At 39.5% G+C, this 19,212-nt stretch overlaps 1 protein-coding gene across 4 annotated transcripts in view; it reads left to right on the top strand.

Moving 5' to 3' along the window:
• Window positions 1-19,212, top strand: part of Map4k3 (mitogen-activated protein kinase kinase kinase kinase 3) — a 141,008-nt gene that overhangs the window by 113,246 nt on the left and 8,550 nt on the right. For all 4 annotated transcript variants that reach the window (XM_027417889.2, XM_027417890.2, XM_027417888.2 and 1 more), the window contains 11 exons: window positions 417-459; window positions 2,050-2,209; window positions 3,173-3,285; window positions 4,161-4,202; window positions 5,299-5,383; window positions 7,420-7,499; window positions 10,285-10,345; window positions 10,427-10,544; window positions 12,112-12,170; window positions 13,891-13,994; window positions 17,176-17,347. In XM_027417889.2, coding sequence (XP_027273690.1) covers window positions 417-459; window positions 2,050-2,209; window positions 3,173-3,285; window positions 4,161-4,202; window positions 5,299-5,383; window positions 7,420-7,499; window positions 10,285-10,345; window positions 10,427-10,544; window positions 12,112-12,170; window positions 13,891-13,994; window positions 17,176-17,347 — 1,037 coding nt within the window. The remainder of the gene's footprint in view (window positions 1-416; window positions 460-2,049; window positions 2,210-3,172; window positions 3,286-4,160; window positions 4,203-5,298; window positions 5,384-7,419; window positions 7,500-10,284; window positions 10,346-10,426; window positions 10,545-12,111; window positions 12,171-13,890; window positions 13,995-17,175; window positions 17,348-19,212) is intronic.

Below are 19,212 nucleotides of genomic sequence, written 5' to 3'. Positions count from 1 at the left end.
GATTTTGCCATGATGAGCCACATGCTTGAACTGTAGCTGGAATAAGCCCTTTGTCAGACTTTTATCACCACAACAGGAAAGAGTCCAAGACATATTGTGTGCTGTGTTTTATGTTTCTATCGTTTCTCCAGCCCAATTGCTGCTTGTATCCTTATTTACCCATTGATTGAAACAAGAGAATTGTGGTCATCTTCCCACTTCGGATCACTTGTAGCATTTGAAACCAACAAGATGCACATCTACCCACTGACTTTGAATGTTTCATTCAATAGAATTTGAATGTTTTACATGATATTTTACAAAAAATTTCATGAGCCTAGAAAATAGTATTTGTTTCTGAAGAATTTTCTTCTGTATCTTTGAAAAATAATTGTGTTTAATAATTATAATTATGACTATATTTTCTGTGTTTTTAGTTCAACCATGAAAGCAAAAGTCCCGCCTCCTCTGCCGCCAAAGGTAGACAGACTCGCTGTCCACACCCTGCGCTGCTGTCCAGACTCTACTCATTGCTCTTCTCTGCAATGTTTGCTGTCTTGTTATCATAGCTCCCTGTCCACGCCCTGTTGCTCTCCACTGAAGTGTTTGCTGTCTTGTTATTATAGCTCGCTGTCCACACTGCGCTGCTCTCCACTTGCTGCTCTCCACTTGAGTGCTTGCTGTCTTCATTACTATAGCTTGCTTTTGTTTCTCATCCACAAAGAAAAACTAGTTGATTATTATCTAAGAACATGATTTTACTTTCGTATTTTTAAAAATTGTGATTCAGTAGTTACTTCAGTAATACATTTTAAATATTTATACTTTGAAATAATTTCTAGATTGGTGTTATTTCCACCTAGCTAGAAATCTTATATTTTCATAAGATTTTTTTCTTAAAAATCTGTAATTTAACATTAACTGATTGTTGAGAATGGACAAAGGATAAACTATCATCCCAGACATCTAATTTTCAGAAAATAATTGTAAATTAAAAATACAAAAATAGGACAGCAGCTTTGGGGGAAAAATGTAATGATAAAAACCCCCCTTTTCTGTGGCTCTCTTGGGGATTGAACTTGGGGCCCTCGTGCACATTAGGGAAGTACTCTGCACTGAGCTAATCCTTTGCCTACCAAAGTCATCTTGGCTAATAAAGCAATCCTACTTTACAGGGTTTTGTTTAATTTCATACATGTATAGAGCATATTTACATGCTTTTTGAAGTATAAAATGAGTGGATACAGATAGCAGTATGGTACACTTATTCTGTGAGTTTCTTTGTGTAACTAGTTTCAGTTAAAAAAGTAAGTTGTGTTGTATTTGAGTTGGAGCCTTACCAGTCTTGGCTTCTAACAGTGTTTTGAGAAAAATGTCAGTTCTGGTAGATGAAAGGTGCTGTGCTTGTTTGTGGATATTACTTTGGTAGGCATCGTAAGGACACCTGTGGAAGAAGTGGTCAATTCTGCAAGCCGCTGTCTTCTCAAGAAGTTTCTCAGGCTTCCTGTATCACTGTGCTGGTGTTCTCCAGTATATGAGTATTTTAATTGCTGTCTTCTGTTGTCCCTAATCTGGAAGAATGCGCTTTAACACAGACAATTTAGATTAACCCAACAAGAGATGTAGTTAAGTTGGAGTATAATCAGAAAGACATGAATGTTTTTACTTTAGAAGGCTTATGAGACACTAATTCATCAGAAAATGGAGGGTGGGCCAATTATTAACATTTTACCTAGCCAAAGTAGCTATATACACTAAGAAAATGTCTAACAGCAAAAAAAAAAAAAAAAAAAAAAAAAAAAAAAAAAAAATCAGACAGTGGGAACTTGGAAATCTGGAAAAGAAGGAGTAGAAACCAATTCATATCGATCCTCCTATAGCTATAAAAACTCAGCACATTTTAAGAATAATTTTTAAGTAATAAGATAGCCTGAATCTTAAACACTCTTGACACTCCTCTAGTGAACACAGTTTGAAAGTCTCTGATATGGAATACTATTTATTTACTTCAGGAAATCTTATACTTATACTTATACTTAATCACTGGTTTCCTTTTCTGTGTTATTTCAGCCTAAATCCATCTTCATACCGCAGGATACACATTCTGCTGAGGATGGTAATCAAGGAACAATCAAGAGATGTCCCTCATCCGGGAGCCCAGCAAAGCCATCCCACGTTCCACCTAGACCACCTCCCCCCAGATTACCCCCACAGAAGCCTGCTGCTTTAGGTGAGAGTGGAGGACAGACTCCAAAGAAGGGAAGGAATTGGCCACGAGATGATTGAAAGTCCTTTGTGTGAGAGAGAGCAGGAGCATGGCTTTTGGACATGTTTTCTGCTTTTTGCTTCTGGGTACAATTGGGTTTCAATGACAGGACCCTTTGTGAGCCAGCCTGGAACATTTACCCCTATTTTTATTACGTTCCTCTCTCTCTCTCTCTCTCTCTCTCTCTCTGTGTGTGTGTGTGTGTGTGTGTGTGTGTATGTGGTATGTATGTGCTTCACGTGCATGCCTGGTGCCAGTAAAGGCCAGAAGAGGGTGTCAGATCTGGGGGAACTGGAGTTAGACAGTTGCAAGCCACCATGCAGGTGCTGAGATCTGAACCTGGGTCCTCTGCAGCACCAGCAGGTGCTCTTAGCCACTGAGCCATCTCTACAGCTCCATCCCATTAGCATTCCCACCTTTGGAGACTGCTCTGTCTGTTTCATCATTAGCTATGCCATCTAAGTCACAATCAAGCTTTGAAGAAATAAGGAAACATGTCTGGTTGTAGGCTACTTCCATTTTAATTTTAATCACTTTAGAAAACCAATTGGTATTTATAGGTATTGTCTATAACTTAGCACTAGAAGGTACTGTTTTATCACTGTGAAGTTTTCTCTGTTGTCCAGAGGAACCTTTTAAAAACTGTTACTATTGCTTGGTAACTATTCTTGAAAGCAATTATGAATTTATTATTTTTCTCTTTTTAATGAAAATAAATGTTTACTCAGATACGAGATATATTTAATTTTACTTGATATGTCAGAAGTAGGTTGAATTAGAAGAACATATATAATACCCCAGGGATAGGTGTTCTGAGTGGCAGATTGCAAACGCAGAATGGATCTTTCCTATTTAATAATTGTCGTAATTAAATCTTTCATTAAAAAATAGTCCTTTCACAATATATGTAAACATATCTTATTGAAGGAAATGGCGTGAGCTCCTTGCAGCTAAATGGTGAGCGAGATGGATCATTACATCAGCAACAGAGTGAGCATAGAGGCACAAACCTCTCCAGAAAAGAGAAGAAGGATGTACCAGTAAGTGTTGATGTTTGTGCATCTCACACTTGTGTCCTTTCTCACTGTGTGACAAGTGTCACACTGAGAAGGACCAAAACCATAGCAATTGTGTATTCTATAATTACTATATTGGTATTTTAGCCTGTTGATTATAGCAATAGTATTTTATTTAAATCATAAAGGTAACTTTGTAAAGGTAAAGTGTAACCTTGTTTAAACTTAAATCCATTTTTATGTAGCACATTACAAATCATGATCTTTATGTAAGTCTAACTCACTCAGTGCTTCTCAACCTTCCTAATGCCGTGACCCTTAGTACAGTTCCTTATGTTGTGGTCACCCCAACCCTAAAATGATTTTCTTTGCCACTTCATTACTATAATTTTGTTACTGTTATGAATCATAACAAAAGTAGCTGTGTTTTCTGATGGTCTTAGGTGACCCCAGTGAAAGGGGTCATGTCATGATCCACAGTTTGAGAACTGCTGGTCTAACCCTTCATGCTGTGATTGTTCACCAAGAGTTGGTTATCCTCCCTGATGAGAACTGACTCTTTAAACACTAGTCTTTGTTAGTAGAGTGCCTGGCCTGTGAGAAGTCCTGAGTTTGATGACCAGCAGCACTTCAGAAAACAAGCACTGCCCAGAAAGCTGTTCTATGTATAAGTATATACAATTACCTAGAGAAAGGATGTGTCCCCAATGGTTAGGGGGAACGAGCAGTAAGTAACTTTGGAAAGAATATAGGAAAAATTAAAGATAGCTGTTTTATTTTGTGATACTATACTTGTGTATGTTATTCTAAGAAATGAGCTTGAAATGCAGTATTTTCTTGCCAAAGAGGCAGCAAAATAATAATAATAGTAGTAACAATAACACATGTTCCTTTTCTAGAAGCCCATTAGTAATGGTCTTCCCCCAACACCTAAAGTGCATGTAAGTACTCAGTATCAAATAATTGAGTTTTTAAACTGCAGTGGGAATTTTTTCAGTGTGTATTCTTGTGTCTGCCTGCCCCCCAGCACTGACTTTACAAGCAGTATCCACCACAATCACACTCAGCTTTTTCTTTTCATTTAAAAAGAAAATGTTACATTTGGTGTGTGTGTGTGTGTGTGTGTGTGTGTGTGTGTGTGTGTGTGTGTGTGTGTGTTTCACACATGTACATGTGTACTGCTGTCATAGCACAGGTTTGAAAGTCAGAAACCAGTTTCCTGGAGTGAGTTTTCTCCTTCCACCATGTAGGATCTGGGGCTAAAACTCAGGTCAGGCTTGCAGGAAAATGCTTTTATTTGCTGAGACATCTTGTCTGTCCTTAGATTGATCATTTTAATGAGTCTGTATATTTTGTTTTGAGTACATGTGTGGATTTAAATCAACCCTGCATCTTAGTCTATAATAGGAAATTCAGTGAATTAATTAATTAATTTTGAGGCAGGATTTCTCTGGTTAGCCCTGCCTATCCTGGATCTCACTATGGGTATCAGGCTGGCCTCAACTCACAGAGATCCTCCTGCCTCTGCCCCAAGTGCTGGGATTAAAGGTGTGCACCACCATGCTCAACCTCAATGATGACATTTTTGTCAAGAAACCAAACAAGAACATTTTCTTTGTACAGATTATTATTTTTTCCTTACCTAAGAATATTATGTTGTTTTGATAGGAGATTCTGATTCTTACTGGCAAATTATTTATTACACAGAATTGGTTATTGGTGCTGATTTGTTTATTGTCAAATGATAAAAGAAATAAAATATGAGATTTTTTTTTCTTCAGCAAAATTGTTGTGCCAGGAAACTTTGTGTAATATTATCAAAAAGTTTGTTGTGGATGTCCAGAAAAATGATCCACTCTTTCAAAAGTTAGATGGATGACTGACTTGACACATTGATTTCTGTAAATTTGAGGGTGATATTAATTATTAGTTTGTCCTCTGTTATCTCCCATATTAAAACAAAATAGTTATGCTTCATGTGTTGTGTTAGGGACCATTGTTTGTTACTGTCATGTTGATGAGTCCTTATTTTTCCAGATGGGAGCATGTTTTTCAAAGGTTTTTAATGGCTGTCCCTTGAAAATCCACTGTGCCACATCCTGGATAAACCCAGATACGAGAGGTAGTACCACTTTCTTCCATTTCTAACTCTCCTTCAGCAGAGCTCTGAAAGAGTTTCACTTGACTCATTTTCTGGTTGTCTCTAAGAGTTTTACTGTTTTTATAGATGTAAGGTAAATATATTTGTCTGTGCTGTTGCTCCAGGTGACTCACTGGAGTTACCTGGTGGGCACAGCATCAGACCTCCCTTATTTCCTGCAGAGATGTCTCTTCCTCTCCTGCCTAGTGTGTTATTTTCACAGAGCTACAACTGCTAACTTAGATCCTAAATACCCAGAGTCAAGTGACTGTTTCAGAGGAGCTCTAAATTGTAAAGGGGTCATATTCAGAGTAGTTAGGATGGCGTTGTGTTCTTTCTTCATACCGGCATCCTGACAGCCCTCTCGTTAGCTATGTGAAATATCCAGAGTCACCAGTGAACACTCTTAAATGAATATGCATAAGAAAACAAATATGTATGTATTCTTCCACAAATCCAAGATCCATATTTTCATCTGACACTCAAATTTGTTGCTTCACAGGCAGCTGATGCTAGAGTACTTTAGTTTAAACCAACTGCTGTCTGACCACAGGTGCCATGCCAGCACGAATCCTAAAGGCTGCACAGTGTAGGGGGTTCTCATATGTTCTAGGTTATTAGAATACTTCGCTCAGCCTGAAGAAGATCTTAATAGCTTAAAAACAGTTAAATAGGACCTTGACTAAGTTTCTCTTATCTTTTAAAACAGTAGTTTTCAACCTGTATGTGGGTCATGACCCCCTTGGAGATCACATATCAGATATTTACATTACAGTTTATAACAGTAGCAAAATTACAGTTATGAAGCAGTAACAAACTAATTTTATGGTCGGGGATCACTACAACATGAGGAACTGCTTTAAAGGGTCACAGCATTAGGAAGGTTGAAAACCACTGTTCTACCCACGTTTTAGTTAAATTTTTAATAGGCAATGATTAGGACATGGGTTGGGTTATGTGGGTGTAGTTTGTTTTTAGACCAAGACGTTAGCCTAGGGTAATCTTCAACTCTGAACTTCTAGTCCACTTGTCTCTACCTCCCAAGTCTGTGATTACATGCCTGTGCTACAATGTCCAGTTTGTGTGGTGCTGGCTCAAACCCAAGGCTTTGCCCCTGCTAAACAAGCACGCTACCTACTGAGCTGCATCTTCAGCTTCTATCTCATTTTGTTTTGTTTCCTCTGCCTTCCCTGCCCCAGATCCTATGTTTTTATGTTAGGGCTTACAGTAATAGTCCCCCCCCCCCAAAAAAAAAGTCTATTGTTTTAGTCACCATTCTATTGCTGTAAAGAGACAACAACTCTTAGTTAGGGACATGATTATGGTTTCAGAGGTTTAGTCCATTATCATCATTGCAGGGAGCATGTCAGTGTGCATGGCACTGGAGCAGTAGCCGAGATCCACAGAGAGGAGAGAGAGAGAGAGAGAGAGAGAGAGAGAGAGAGAGAGAGAGAGAGAGAGAGAGAGAGAGAGAGAGCGCCAGAGCCTGGAATGGACTTTTGAAATCTCAGAGTCCAGGTCCCCTGTGACATACTTCCTCCAAGGTCACACCTCCTAATGCTTCTAATCCTTTCAAACAGTTCTACTCTCTGGTGACTGAGCATTCAAACATATGAGCCTATGGGGCCATTCTTACTCAAGCCACCACATACGTAAAAATAATTTTCGGTCTGAGTTAGTTCTTGGTTTTCACTCTGTTATTTGCACATGATCCTCTCTTTAGGGAACTTTAGAAAAAGTAGCTGCAGACTCTGCCAGTCAGTCACACCCTCTGGTGAGTGAGGAATCTAACAGGCCACTCTTCATGTCTCCCTCATGCAGAGTTTTTCTCACTGCTCTGAGACTAACATTTATATATAACTTAGTTTGAGAGTATCTAATTTCTTCTTTGTATTAAAACTTTAAACATGATAGTATTTCTCAGATGTAACACACTTACTGAATTTGAGATGATATAAACCTTTTAAAAGTATCTTGTTTATTGAGAAATCAGCTATGAAGTGTCTCTATTATTTCAGATCAGTACTTGATATTTGGTGCTGAAGAGGGCATTTATACCCTTAATCTCAATGAACTTCATGAAACATCAATGGAACAGGTAGGCTATCCCCTGTATTTTTTCTTGTTAGTTAAGAAGACATTAGAAATAAGTTTCAGTTATACTTTGGCACTCCTTTTATCCATAAGATATTCAAAGAGCATTTGTTTGCCGCACTCTGAAACCAGAGCCATAGACTTGGTTCCCACCCTTGGGAAGCAAAACTGTGAATGAAAGACAGATCCCAGCACTCATGCTTTGACATCACTCTAGGAGTGAGCACAGGGTATAGGTCACAAAGGTGAATGTCACCAGTTCCTCCTGTGAGAGGTGGAAAAGATATATTTGGGTGGATCATTAGTGACAAACAGACATGGAACTGTAAGACAGAAAAATTAGATAGAATTGGCCACATCAAATGGCAGGTTCCATATGGAGACTCAGGAGAGGTCCTTGTCAGAACTACACATGAAGTGCAGTTTTCAGAGAGGGGAGTGTGAGAGGGATGAGGACATCAGCTTTACATATCGGGTGTGAAGTGCCCATGGGATGCATAATTGATTCTTTAGCAGTATGAATTCACTACAAATAAAGAGAAAAATCTGTAAATAATAACAGGGTATTCAAAATGGACATTGCCATCTTTTCTTTTTTGAGGTGCTGAGACCAAACCCCCAAAGATTTGCACATACTGGGCAAGGAAGGGCTCCACCACTGAGCTAACCCCCCTCAACCTTTTAAATTTTTTTTTTAAAAATTTATGAGTATGGTGTCTTGGCCTGCATGTACATCTGTGCACCATGCGTGTGCCTAGGGCCCACAGAAGCCAAAAGAGGATGTTGGATGCCCTAGAACTGGAGTTGTAGATGGTTGTGAGCTGCCATGTGTGAGCTAAGGATCAAGCCCAGGTCCTCCATAAGAGCAGGTTGTGCTTCTAACCACTGAGCCATCTCTCCAGCCCCACATGCTCTATCTTCCACATAAGAATACAAAGAGTAAATTAAGTTTACTGAAGTCACATAGTCACCAAGAAAGTATGAATCTAGTAAAATATTGAACCTGCCCTTTTTGACTGTTGCGTTCTCTCATGAAACTGATTGTTGTACCTAGAGCCTAACTCACTGATTGAAGGGAGCATTGATTGTCTGGAAGACCTTTAGTTCGTTTTTGTTTGTTTGTTTGTTTGTTTAAGTGGTAAGATCCAGCACTAGGTATACATGCCAGCCCATTACCCCATGCTGAAAATTTGAAAGGCATTTGTGTTTTGTCCTAGCACTTTCTATATGACTGTATTAGTAGTTAGGAAACATTGTCCTATGTTTGACACTTAGGAAGGACTTCTAAGTGTGCATTTGTATAAAAATTGCCATATGTCAACACTGAGTTAGGTAAGAGTCAGCTTCCTGCTGCCAAGGCAAGTTCACTGCTGTGTGGTCTAAAATAAGTCTTTGCCCCTTCTTTTCCTCTTGTCCTCAGTGTGCCAGTAAACTCCCACTTTGGTTACAATGTTTTAGTGAAAAGCATAAAGTATAAAATATATGTTGAGCTGGGCAGTGTTGGCACATGCCTTTATTCCTAGCACCTGGGAGGCAGAGGCAGGCAGATCTCTGAGTTCGAGACCAGCCTGGTCTATTAGAGCTAGTTCCAGGACAGCCTCCAAAGCCACAGAGAGACCCTGTCTTGAAAAACAAACAAGCAAAAAGAAAACGTGTTGAAATTGGAATTTAAGACATATTTAGATATAGGTACATGCTCCATATTTTTTGATGCTTGGCTGGAGAGTATTTCATGAATGGACTTCCCACATAAGTAAAATGCAAGCCTTCCACTTTATTTTTATTTAAATTATATTAGTAATGGTTTTGCTTTGTTTCTCCCTTCTGCTATTACATTTTATTATAACTTGGTGATCTAAAATAGTAATGTCCTTAGACCTTGATGTATTTCATCATCTCTCCGTTCTTCCTATTACCTACACTCATCGCAATCCATTTTGGAAAGACCTGTAGGAATTGCCAGAGCAAGCCCAGCCAACAAGTTTGTTAAGTCAGGATGTTTGCCGCACAAACCTAATTAGGTTAGCCTAATTGCATACCTAAATGGCTGTCACAGTTGCCTGCAGGTCTGGTTAGGAGTGTTGGGCCCACTTCAGAACTGCTTTATAGGTGTGAATGAGGTCTGAGAACTAGCATAACTGAACAGACCCAGGTCATGCTGATGCTGCTGGTCCAGCAGCCTCTGTGCAGACCACTCATGCATATTGATGAAAAGTCTCTGTGAGACCAGCCATTTTCTGCCTTTAACATATATTGCCCCAATATCACCAAACTGGTTGAGCTGTTCCCCAGTTCTCACACACTGTGTGGACAGATTCTCATGTTTCCTCTCAACTTCCACTTAACCAGCCTTTATAGTTTGCAAGTTTCCATCACGGTCCCTTGCAGCCTTTCTCCTGTACAAATCTAGTTTTCAGTGTCTCTTGTTTTATATTAGGTTCCCTTTTTTCCTACGTTATATATGTGCATGTATTTGATAATACACTTTAAGAATAGTTCACAGGAGAGACTTAACCATTTAACCCAGGACCAAAAGAAAGGAATAGATGTTATTTCAAATATTTTTGTTCTCTTTGGAGTTACATAGACCCTCATTACAGGGTGGTGAGGTAATCATGCTGTGTTCAAACTTAGATTTTGTTGGCCATTTGCTTCCTTTGATGTAGTTGTGAGTATGCATCTTAATACTAAAGAACTGGTCTCTTGACATTCAGCTTGTATAGTACTGTGTACACGTGTGCATGCCTATTATGTGTTAACCTCTGTAAACTTTGTATGTTGTTTGTCAGCTGTTCCCCCGCAGGTGTACATGGTTATACGTGATGAACAATTGCTTACTATCAATATCTGGTAAGTCTGGCCTTTATGTATCTTCAAAATCCTCGTTGCTTTTTATTACTTTACTCTTACATGGTGTTTATTTCTTCCCAGGTAAAGCTTCTCAGCTTTATTCCCATAATTTACCAGGGCTTTTTGATTATGCAAGGCAGATGCAAAAGTTACCTGTAGCGATTCCAGCACACAAGCTCCCCGATAGAATACTGCCAAGGTAACTATTAAGTTGTGTTTCTATCCTTAGAGATCACATGCTCACACACTTATTCTGTAGAAGGGGAAGGTTTGGCTTAATAGAAATTTTTCATTAAGAAAATCATGTTGTAATGCATTTTCACAGTGACTTACTTATCATATTTTTGTTCTAAAATTGTTGTAATATGTGCTTTCTAATTACACAAACATTTTCTCCCTGAATTTTTGTTTCTGTCTTTTCTGCAAAAATAAAACTAATTTTTCATATACTCATACATGACGTACACTGCCTTTGCTCTTTACATGCTTGTGTTACTTACACAAAGTGAATTGTTTTCAAAGTACAATTTCTAAGCCTGGAAAATCAAAATGATTTATTGAGTTAATGCTTTTTGCATTTGGAGATAATTGGAGGTGAGGATTTTGCTTTTGCACTTGCTACATTTTTAATCATGCAATAGTGGTCCTCATTTGTTGACTTGAATGGTCTTACGGTCTTTTAAGTCAACTGTAATATAGCCAGTCCTCCTTTGCAAGATTCATTGTAAAGCCAATGCTGAGAACCCTTAACTTTCAGGGACCTTGAAGATCTGTTGTTAACTTCTGAGTTTACAGTGTGGACAATGTCTTTTAAAGGCTTCTGTTTTTTTCTTTTATTTATTTATTGAGAGAGAGAGAGAGAGAGAGAGAGAGAGAGAGAGAGAGAGAGAGAGAGAGATTGATTGTGTGTGTGTGTGTGTGTGTCTCTGTGTGTATGTATACATGCACCTAAATGCAGGAAACTGCATAGGCCAGAAGAGGGTGTCAGATCCCCTGGAGCTGGAGTTGAAGGCAGTTGTGAACCACCTGCTGTGGGTGTTGGGATTAGAACTCAGGTCCTCTGGAAGAACAGTGTGTGCTCTTAATTGCTGAGCCATCGGCCAATTACACAGTTTTTATGTGACTTAAAAATTTATTGTATGTGCTGAAAATACCTTTTCCTGGTTTTTCCTCATTTTTGTCACTGATACTTTCTGGTAAACCAGAGCTCCTGATGCAGCCCATTGAATGATAGCTGTAATTTGAGGGACTAGCGATGCCCCAGTGAAAATTGTAACACTTATGTGTGTATTCTTTGTGGTCTATTGGTTTTACATTTTTAAAGATCTCTAAGGTCATATTCTTAGGTATTCAAAATATTCCATGGCTTTGTTTTCTTTTAACTTAAAAGTTTAATCCATTTGGAATTAATGGGAGGACTTGAGAAAGGGGTCCATTGTATTTTAACCTTTTACATTTATTTACTTACGTGTGTGTGTGTGTGTGTGTGTGTGTGTGTGTGTGTGTGTGTGTGTGTTCGAATACCAACGCATGCATAAAGAGATAAGATGACAACCTCTACTATTAGGGCTCCAGGGATCAAACTATCCTCATCAGGTTTGGTAGCAAAGACCTATCTTTTCCCACTGACCTGTTTTGCTAGCCTTACTTTAATATATAATCAGCAGAACCAATGCTTAACTCATGCTTTCCCCACTGATCTGCAGCATCTTTGTAATGTACAGTATGCCTGACTGATTCACATATTCTTCTCGATCCAAATTTAGGAAATTTGCTGTATCAGCAAAAATCCCTGAAACCAAGTGGTGTCAGAAGTGCTGTGTGGGTAAGTAGACTCCTGCTTTGCAGAGCACAAGGGAACCCTATGTTATACAGCATAGCCTACCTGCCCTCAGTCCTAAAATAAAGCAGCATTTTTGACCTTTCTGTATCTGTGTAGACTAAAACAAAAACAGCACCCTCCACATAGCAGCTGCTTAGCAAATATTTTGTTGATTGCTGTGGTAGATGGAGATGGTAGGGTGACATTTATCACTGAAAATAAGCATGTCATTTTCCCTGTGGATGGTTACTTACCATTCACTCCTCTGCTTACAGAGGGCTCATGTGGTGGCTGCTTTTGTTCACTCAGTGTGTACTCTCATGCCTGTACTTGTAAACCATGTGTTCATGATATGAAGCTTGTAATCCCCTGTGCACACACTTCTGGACTGAATTGCTCCCTTATAACAACTCGTTTTCTGATTACACACAGCAACATCAAAAAAAAAAAAAAAAAAAAAGGTTTCCTTCCCTTGAGTTACTATTACTGTAAGAGGGAAGTGAGCACTCTCTCATTACACTACCAGGTGTGTGGAGAGACTACTGAACACAGGCTAAGGCTAACTGGGAAAGGCATATGGGCTGGGCCTCAGAAGAATTAACTGCAAGTAACTGGAGAGGACATTTTTGAATGGAATGACATAAATATGAGAGCAAATGAATCCCAACACTTCTATGCTAAGTGCTGACATGGATTCAGGTTATACACAGATGGATGAATTCTTGTGAACAGATGAATTGGGTAAGTGAGGGCTAATGTGAATGTGAAAGAGTTCACATTACTCTACACTAATGAGGACAAACTGAGCTAGACAGGAGCGTTGCAGAGAGACAAGATGGGGAAGACATCAGTGGCTGAGGCCTCATATCCAGAGGCTGGGCAGAAATAAGAGCAGTTGCTGGGCCAGAACTGGTGACAGGGCCCTGTGGACTTGGTTCCTTGAGTGGTAGCTAACCCATCCACTTGCTGACTTGGCTGTATGTGAGGAAAGAGATCAGGTTTTTTCTTGTCCCTGATTTCCCATCTGGGCTTTTCTGTTGGCTTTAGCTGGGTAATAGTGCCCGTCTGCACCTCTGCCTTTTAACTGTTTCAAACCTGTGTGAAGTTAATGGATTTTGTCCTTTATACAGTTTTCATAAAAACCCTTATTTCCGTCTATTTGAGTATATCTTAAATGTACAAAAAGCTCAAACACCCAAGGCAATTCTGTTTTATTATTTGTAAGCTTGTATTATAAAATGTGACTAGTGCCTGCAAAATACTTTCCAGTGTCCATAGAAGGAGTGTAATAAAAAAGAGGTAAGTAAATAATTCATTTATTAGAAGGCAAGCATTCTAGCCTTTATACCTTATTGTCAAAAGCACCCCGTGAGCCACCTGAATTTGAATATCCTATCATGTGACTTCTCCCCAAATTCACATTGGCCCTTTCTTCAGCATGGTGCAGCCTCAGTTAACTACACTGTCACTGTTTACATGACACCTGATCAAGGTCAGCAGTCCAACGTGTGCATATAAACAAAACTCCTGTAAATGCTGGGATACCTTGCCATCTCCCGAAACAGTACTTCTCATTCCCCCATCTGTGTAATGAAAAACAAACAAGCAGCCTGGTTTTGAACTCTTGTTAATATTTTTTAAGGGGGAGGAGGAGGGCATATAGGTATTATTGTAAGGATTTTATATACTCATAAAACTGATGTTTACTTTTTTGCCTTTTCAGTAAGAAATCCTTACACGGGCCATAAATACCTGTGTGGGGCACTTCAGACTAGCATTGTTCTTTTAGAATGGGTTGAACCAATGCAGAAATTTATGTTAATTAAGGTAAGCATTCCTGGCATCCTTAGTATAAGCCCTTTGTTAGCTTTTCTATTCTTTAAGAGAAAACTTTTTTCAGCTAATTCTCAAATCTGATGATTTTCGGATTGTGTGGAAGATTGTAAAAGCTGTACATTGTTGGCTACATGAAAGTTCTGCAAGAAACTAGAGAGGTGGTTTAGGGTATAGCATGACCTCAGGAGAACTGTTTCTGAGGGTTTTCCATTATAATTCATTTTCGGCATATTTTCAAGGAGGATCTAGACGTGATGGTGATGCCTGTAATCCTAGCACTTGGGAGATAGAGGCAAGAGGTTTAAGGCAATAAGATCCTGTCATAGAAAACCAAACAAAACCAAACAAACAAAATGAATGAAAATAAGTAGACACCAAGTGAAGCTTTCCAGTTTTTTTTATTTTTATTTTTTTCCTCTTGTGTGGTTACATTTCATGTACTTTGGGTCCCTGTAGTAATCAGAGTCAGAGAGCTGGAATAGATACCTTCATGGCTATGGTACAGAACAGAATGTCCCCTGAAGTCTACACACAACAAAACAGCCATTTTAGTTCTCAAGTTACCATTATCTTTTGGCTTCCTTGACACTAAAGAAAATTTGAAAACCTTTTGAGCAATCCCAAAAATAATTTCACTGTAACAGAAATTCTTTAAATCGAAGCCTAAAGGAAAGTAGTCTTATTTTTTTTCCTATAGCATGCAGCCTATTTGAAGCAAAATTGTTGGTGGTGGTTTTGTTTTTTGTTTTTTCAGCCTCTCTTTTATTTTGCCTAGTTCAAAAAGCTATTTCCCTAAGTAGAACAGGAATATCTGTACAGTTTGGTTTTTCCCGTCTACCCCTGCTTTTCCTGTCTTGTCTTCCTTGTTGTACTTCAGCTACGTCCTTCCTGTTCCTCCCATTCTTTACCTCTAAAAAGTGAAAACACCTTCATCATATCATTTACCCCCACACACTGAGAGGATGACTAAGCTTCAGCACTGAGTGACGGCCCTGGGTTATGATAGACCATTTCCACATTAAAGGAGCTAGAAAGATCAAGAATGTGCAGGAGGGCCTGGGAATGTGGTTCAATGGTATGAAGTCCTCAGTGTGGATCCCATGTAAAAAGGGGGGTATAGCCATGAACACCTGCATCTCCAAGGCTTGGAGAGGGTAGGGAGGATCTCTGGGGCTACTGGGCAACCTACCTGTGAGAAACAGCAAACTTCAGGGGTCATCAAGAGACCCTGTCTCTAAGGAATAAGGAAACAGATGGTGGAGAAGACCTAGCATCCTCCTCCTGACCTCCACACACAGGATACATGCATGAACACACAAAGCATGCAGGAGGGAACACAGGCTCTAAGATGCAACAAATCACAGGTTACTCCTCTGTGGCTTCTCTTTTCTAAGTTAATGGCACTGGAGACCTTGCCCTGACTGACTGGTTAGGCCTGTGGCCAGCTTTTCGAGATGGAGTCAGTGCACACCGACCTCTCCTGCAAGACTGCCTGGCAACCTTTTCCTGACGTGTTTTATGTCTGCTTTGGGACTCCTATATACCATACATTTTGTTTATGAATTTGATATTTAGTTATTTTTCTCAGTGCTTCTTTACTGTTACTGTTTATTGAATGCATTCAGAAAGTTGCTTTCTGTGTTCTTCCTCTTGGTGGCATTTCTGGCAGTGTTTGCGTCATTAGGCTGTTCTTTGTTTTTGTTTTTATCGTAAATAAGGTTAAATTAGAGATCTTTCCAATAACACTGTTCTCACACTAAAGACTCAATGCTGTTTGCTAGAGTAAGTCAGATGTGAGGGCTGCCCTCACTCACCAAGAGCACCTGGATCTAAGTCAGGAATCCATGCTGTTCCTGACTTATGTACTCAGCCTGATTATTGCAGGGAGTCAAAACCTGTCAGCTTCTTACATGCTCAGAAAGAGGAAAGATCCAGAAATACTATTTTCTTCCTACTTTAGTAGTCTTAACCACATCTGAAAGTTCTTTAAATCACCTGATGATAAACATGGAAGGAAGGGCTGAAGAAAGCCAGTAGGAGCACATTCTGCTCTTAGAGAGGACCTGGGTTAATTTCCCAAAACCCACATCAGTTGGCTGCCACCTCCTGTAACTCCAGCTCTGTGGGATCCAACACCTCTGCCTCCTCACGCACTTGCAGACACATACATACACATCATTAAAAATTGTTATTTTAAAAATGAGACAGGTTTAGGTTTGGAGAGATGAATCACTGGTTAAGAGCAGTGGTTATTCTTCCAGAGGACACAGTTTCATTTCCCAACATCAACATGTGGTTCACAACCATCTGTAACTCCAATTTTAGATGTGACACCCGCTTCTGGCCTCAGTGTTCTATCCCTGCTGTTGCTGACGGCGAGTTGGATGCTTTCTAGCTTTTCTAAACAGTCTGCATGAACACTTTGCATAGTCTCCTGTGAATGCTTGGTCTTATTCTGTTCCCTCAGAGTATTGCTGAGTCATGAGTGCAAGTGTTCAACATTGGTGGACAGTGCATTTAACCCATGTGGCTGTCCCAGTGTCTGTCCCCAGCATCCTTTACTCGGTTCTCACACGGTTGTCACTCTTTTTATTTCAGCTATTCTGGTGGATATGGGCATATTTTGTTGTTTTGACCCTGATTATTAATGAAGGTAGTGTTTTTTACTTTCAGAACTCCAAACTGGGAATGTATTTGTTTTCTTTATAGCAACATAAAAATTTTAATTTAATACTAGGTTAAAGAGTGGCATTGTATCAGAATTCCTGTATTGATGAAATCAATTGAGATGGGAGGCTAGATTTCTCTCTTCTTTCATATGTGGGTGGCATTTCTTGTCTTCCCTCCACGTTTGCTCATCTGGTAAGAAAAGCAGATGAGTACAACTGAAGAACTTAGCTGGGTGACTCAGGGCTAACCACTCAGCTCTTGAACTCCACTTTAGGTTAGAGAGATTCCTACACTCATATCCAAAAGTTGTGTGATTTAAACTTAACGTTGATAAAGATAGTTCGTAGTTCAGATTTATCTTCACACGCTAGGTTGCTGGAGCAAGAAGCAGTCTTGAGGGAAGAAAGCTTTTCTGCATCTGGGGAGACTTAGGTCTTTCACTGCTGCTCCTGGATGATGTGGCCTTGGTCCCTCTGCTCAATGTGTTCACGTATCTCTCCAGCACATAGACTTTCCGATGCCATGTCCACTCCGAATGTTCGAGATGTTGGTGGTCCCTGAGCAGGAGTATCCTCTGGTTTGTGTTGGGGTCAGCAGAGGGCGAGACTTCAACCAAGTGGTTCGATTTGAGACTGTCAATCCAAATTCTACCTCGTCGTGGTTTACAGAATCAGGTTTGTGATTGCTATGTAATTATTAAAGCCGCTGCATGTGGTTGTTTTAAAGGCAATGAATGTTCTGTATTAGTAAACTGGAAGAAGAGATAACATTCTCTACAGTATAGTTAGTGTGTTCAGCATATTTAAAACAGTTTGACTGAAAAACATTATAGAAAGTACATACAATGTTTAAATATGGAAATGAATTTGGTGTGTGAATCTGTTATGTGTCTTATTTGTACATTATTGTGGCCAAAATACATACTATGAACAACTTAAGAAAGATTTATTTTGGCTCATGGCTTTAAAATGCTTCAGCCACTTTGGCAGGGAAGCCTAGTGGAGCAGAACAGTTCAAGACAATGGGAGCACAAGATAAGCCCATTCAGATCATACCCAACCAGGAAACAGGGAACAACACACTAAGTAAGAGACAGGCTCTTACTTTGAAAGCCCTGTCCCTGTTGGTGAACTTCTACCAGTGAAGCCCCTCCTTACTAAGGATCCCACAGCTTCTCAAAATAGCACCACCAACCAATCAAGAGCAAACATAAAATATGAGGGGTCAGCAAGACTGCTCAGTGCGTAAAGGCACTTGCTGCCAAAAATGATGACTAGAGTTCTATCTCCAGGACACACATGGCAGAGCAGCGACTCTTGCACATTGTACTCTGGCCTCCACACCATACTGTAACTAACTCACATGCACACACACACAAGTAAATACATTTAAAAAATATGAAATGAAAGGTTTAAGACGTGAGCCTACTGACGACATTTCAGATCAAAACCGTAACCGTATATATTTGATAAATGTTTTTCATAGCAACACCCATGTCTTAAACTTAAAGTGAGGTAGATACCAGTGTGATCTTCTGAATCTTGCACTTTGGACAGCTGTAAAGGACACAAATAATTTCTGGTCACTTCTGTAGGCTGCTGGTGTGGCAGGGTGGTGGAGTGCATATTTAATGCACAGTACACACAAAGCCTGGTGTTTCAATGACTGCAGAGAAGGCACAAAAGTAAAGAGTACATGCTGTTCTTGCAGAGGACCCAAGTTCGTTTCCTAACACCCATGTCAGACAGCTCACAACTACTTGTAACTACAGCTCTAAGGGATCTTCTGACCTCCAAGGGAACCTGCATTCATGTGTACAAATCCCTACACATATGCATAATTAAAACTAAAATCTTAAAAAAGCCCATATACAAAGCCTGGCATTTAACCTCAAGCACTCTCTCTCCCCCTCAAAATATAGAAATCACACACTTTCTAATAATTTTATTTTGAAGAGGCTGTATTAATATTTCCAACTGAATCATGTTTCTCAAAAACCAAGAACAGCTTTATACATGAGCAAGCATTCTTAATATTTTGATAGCGCTTTTCATCTCTTTCCACACTAATTTTTAGAGTTTTACAGAATTCAGTTGTTTGGTGCTACTTATTCACTTAAAGATCGAGTCTTTCAGCATATTAATGAAGGAACCATTACAGATGCCAGAGGCCAGGCATGGAGTTGTATCCTGAGAGTTCAGCACTTAGGAGGCTGAATCAGAGCTATGGCTAGCCTGAGCTACATTACAAGGACTTTGTTCCAAAAAAATATTTTTAAAAATGTAGATAGCATTTATATATTCAAGTATCTAAATGTAATTTTTACCTTGTTAGTCACACTGCATCACTTTAGTAAAGATTTCAGTAAAAGTGACCACTGGGTAGTTAGTGAAGGCCAGTGCTTCCAAAATGTGAGCTTCATCAGTACTCCTAGGTTCCCACTCTAGAGTGCTTCCTTTGGTAAGTCACAGTCAGTGCTGGAAATGTTAAAGGAGACTACCATGCTTTAAGAGCATAGTGTGGGCTGGAGAGATGGCTC

Source organism: Cricetulus griseus, chromosome 5, assembly GCF_003668045.3.
Source record: "Cricetulus griseus strain 17A/GY chromosome 5, alternate assembly CriGri-PICRH-1.0, whole genome shotgun sequence".
Taxonomy (NCBI): domain Eukaryota; kingdom Metazoa; phylum Chordata; class Mammalia; order Rodentia; family Cricetidae; genus Cricetulus; species Cricetulus griseus.
The sequence above is the reverse complement of the archived record's forward strand: the minus strand, read 5'-3'. Positions and strand labels throughout refer to the sequence as shown.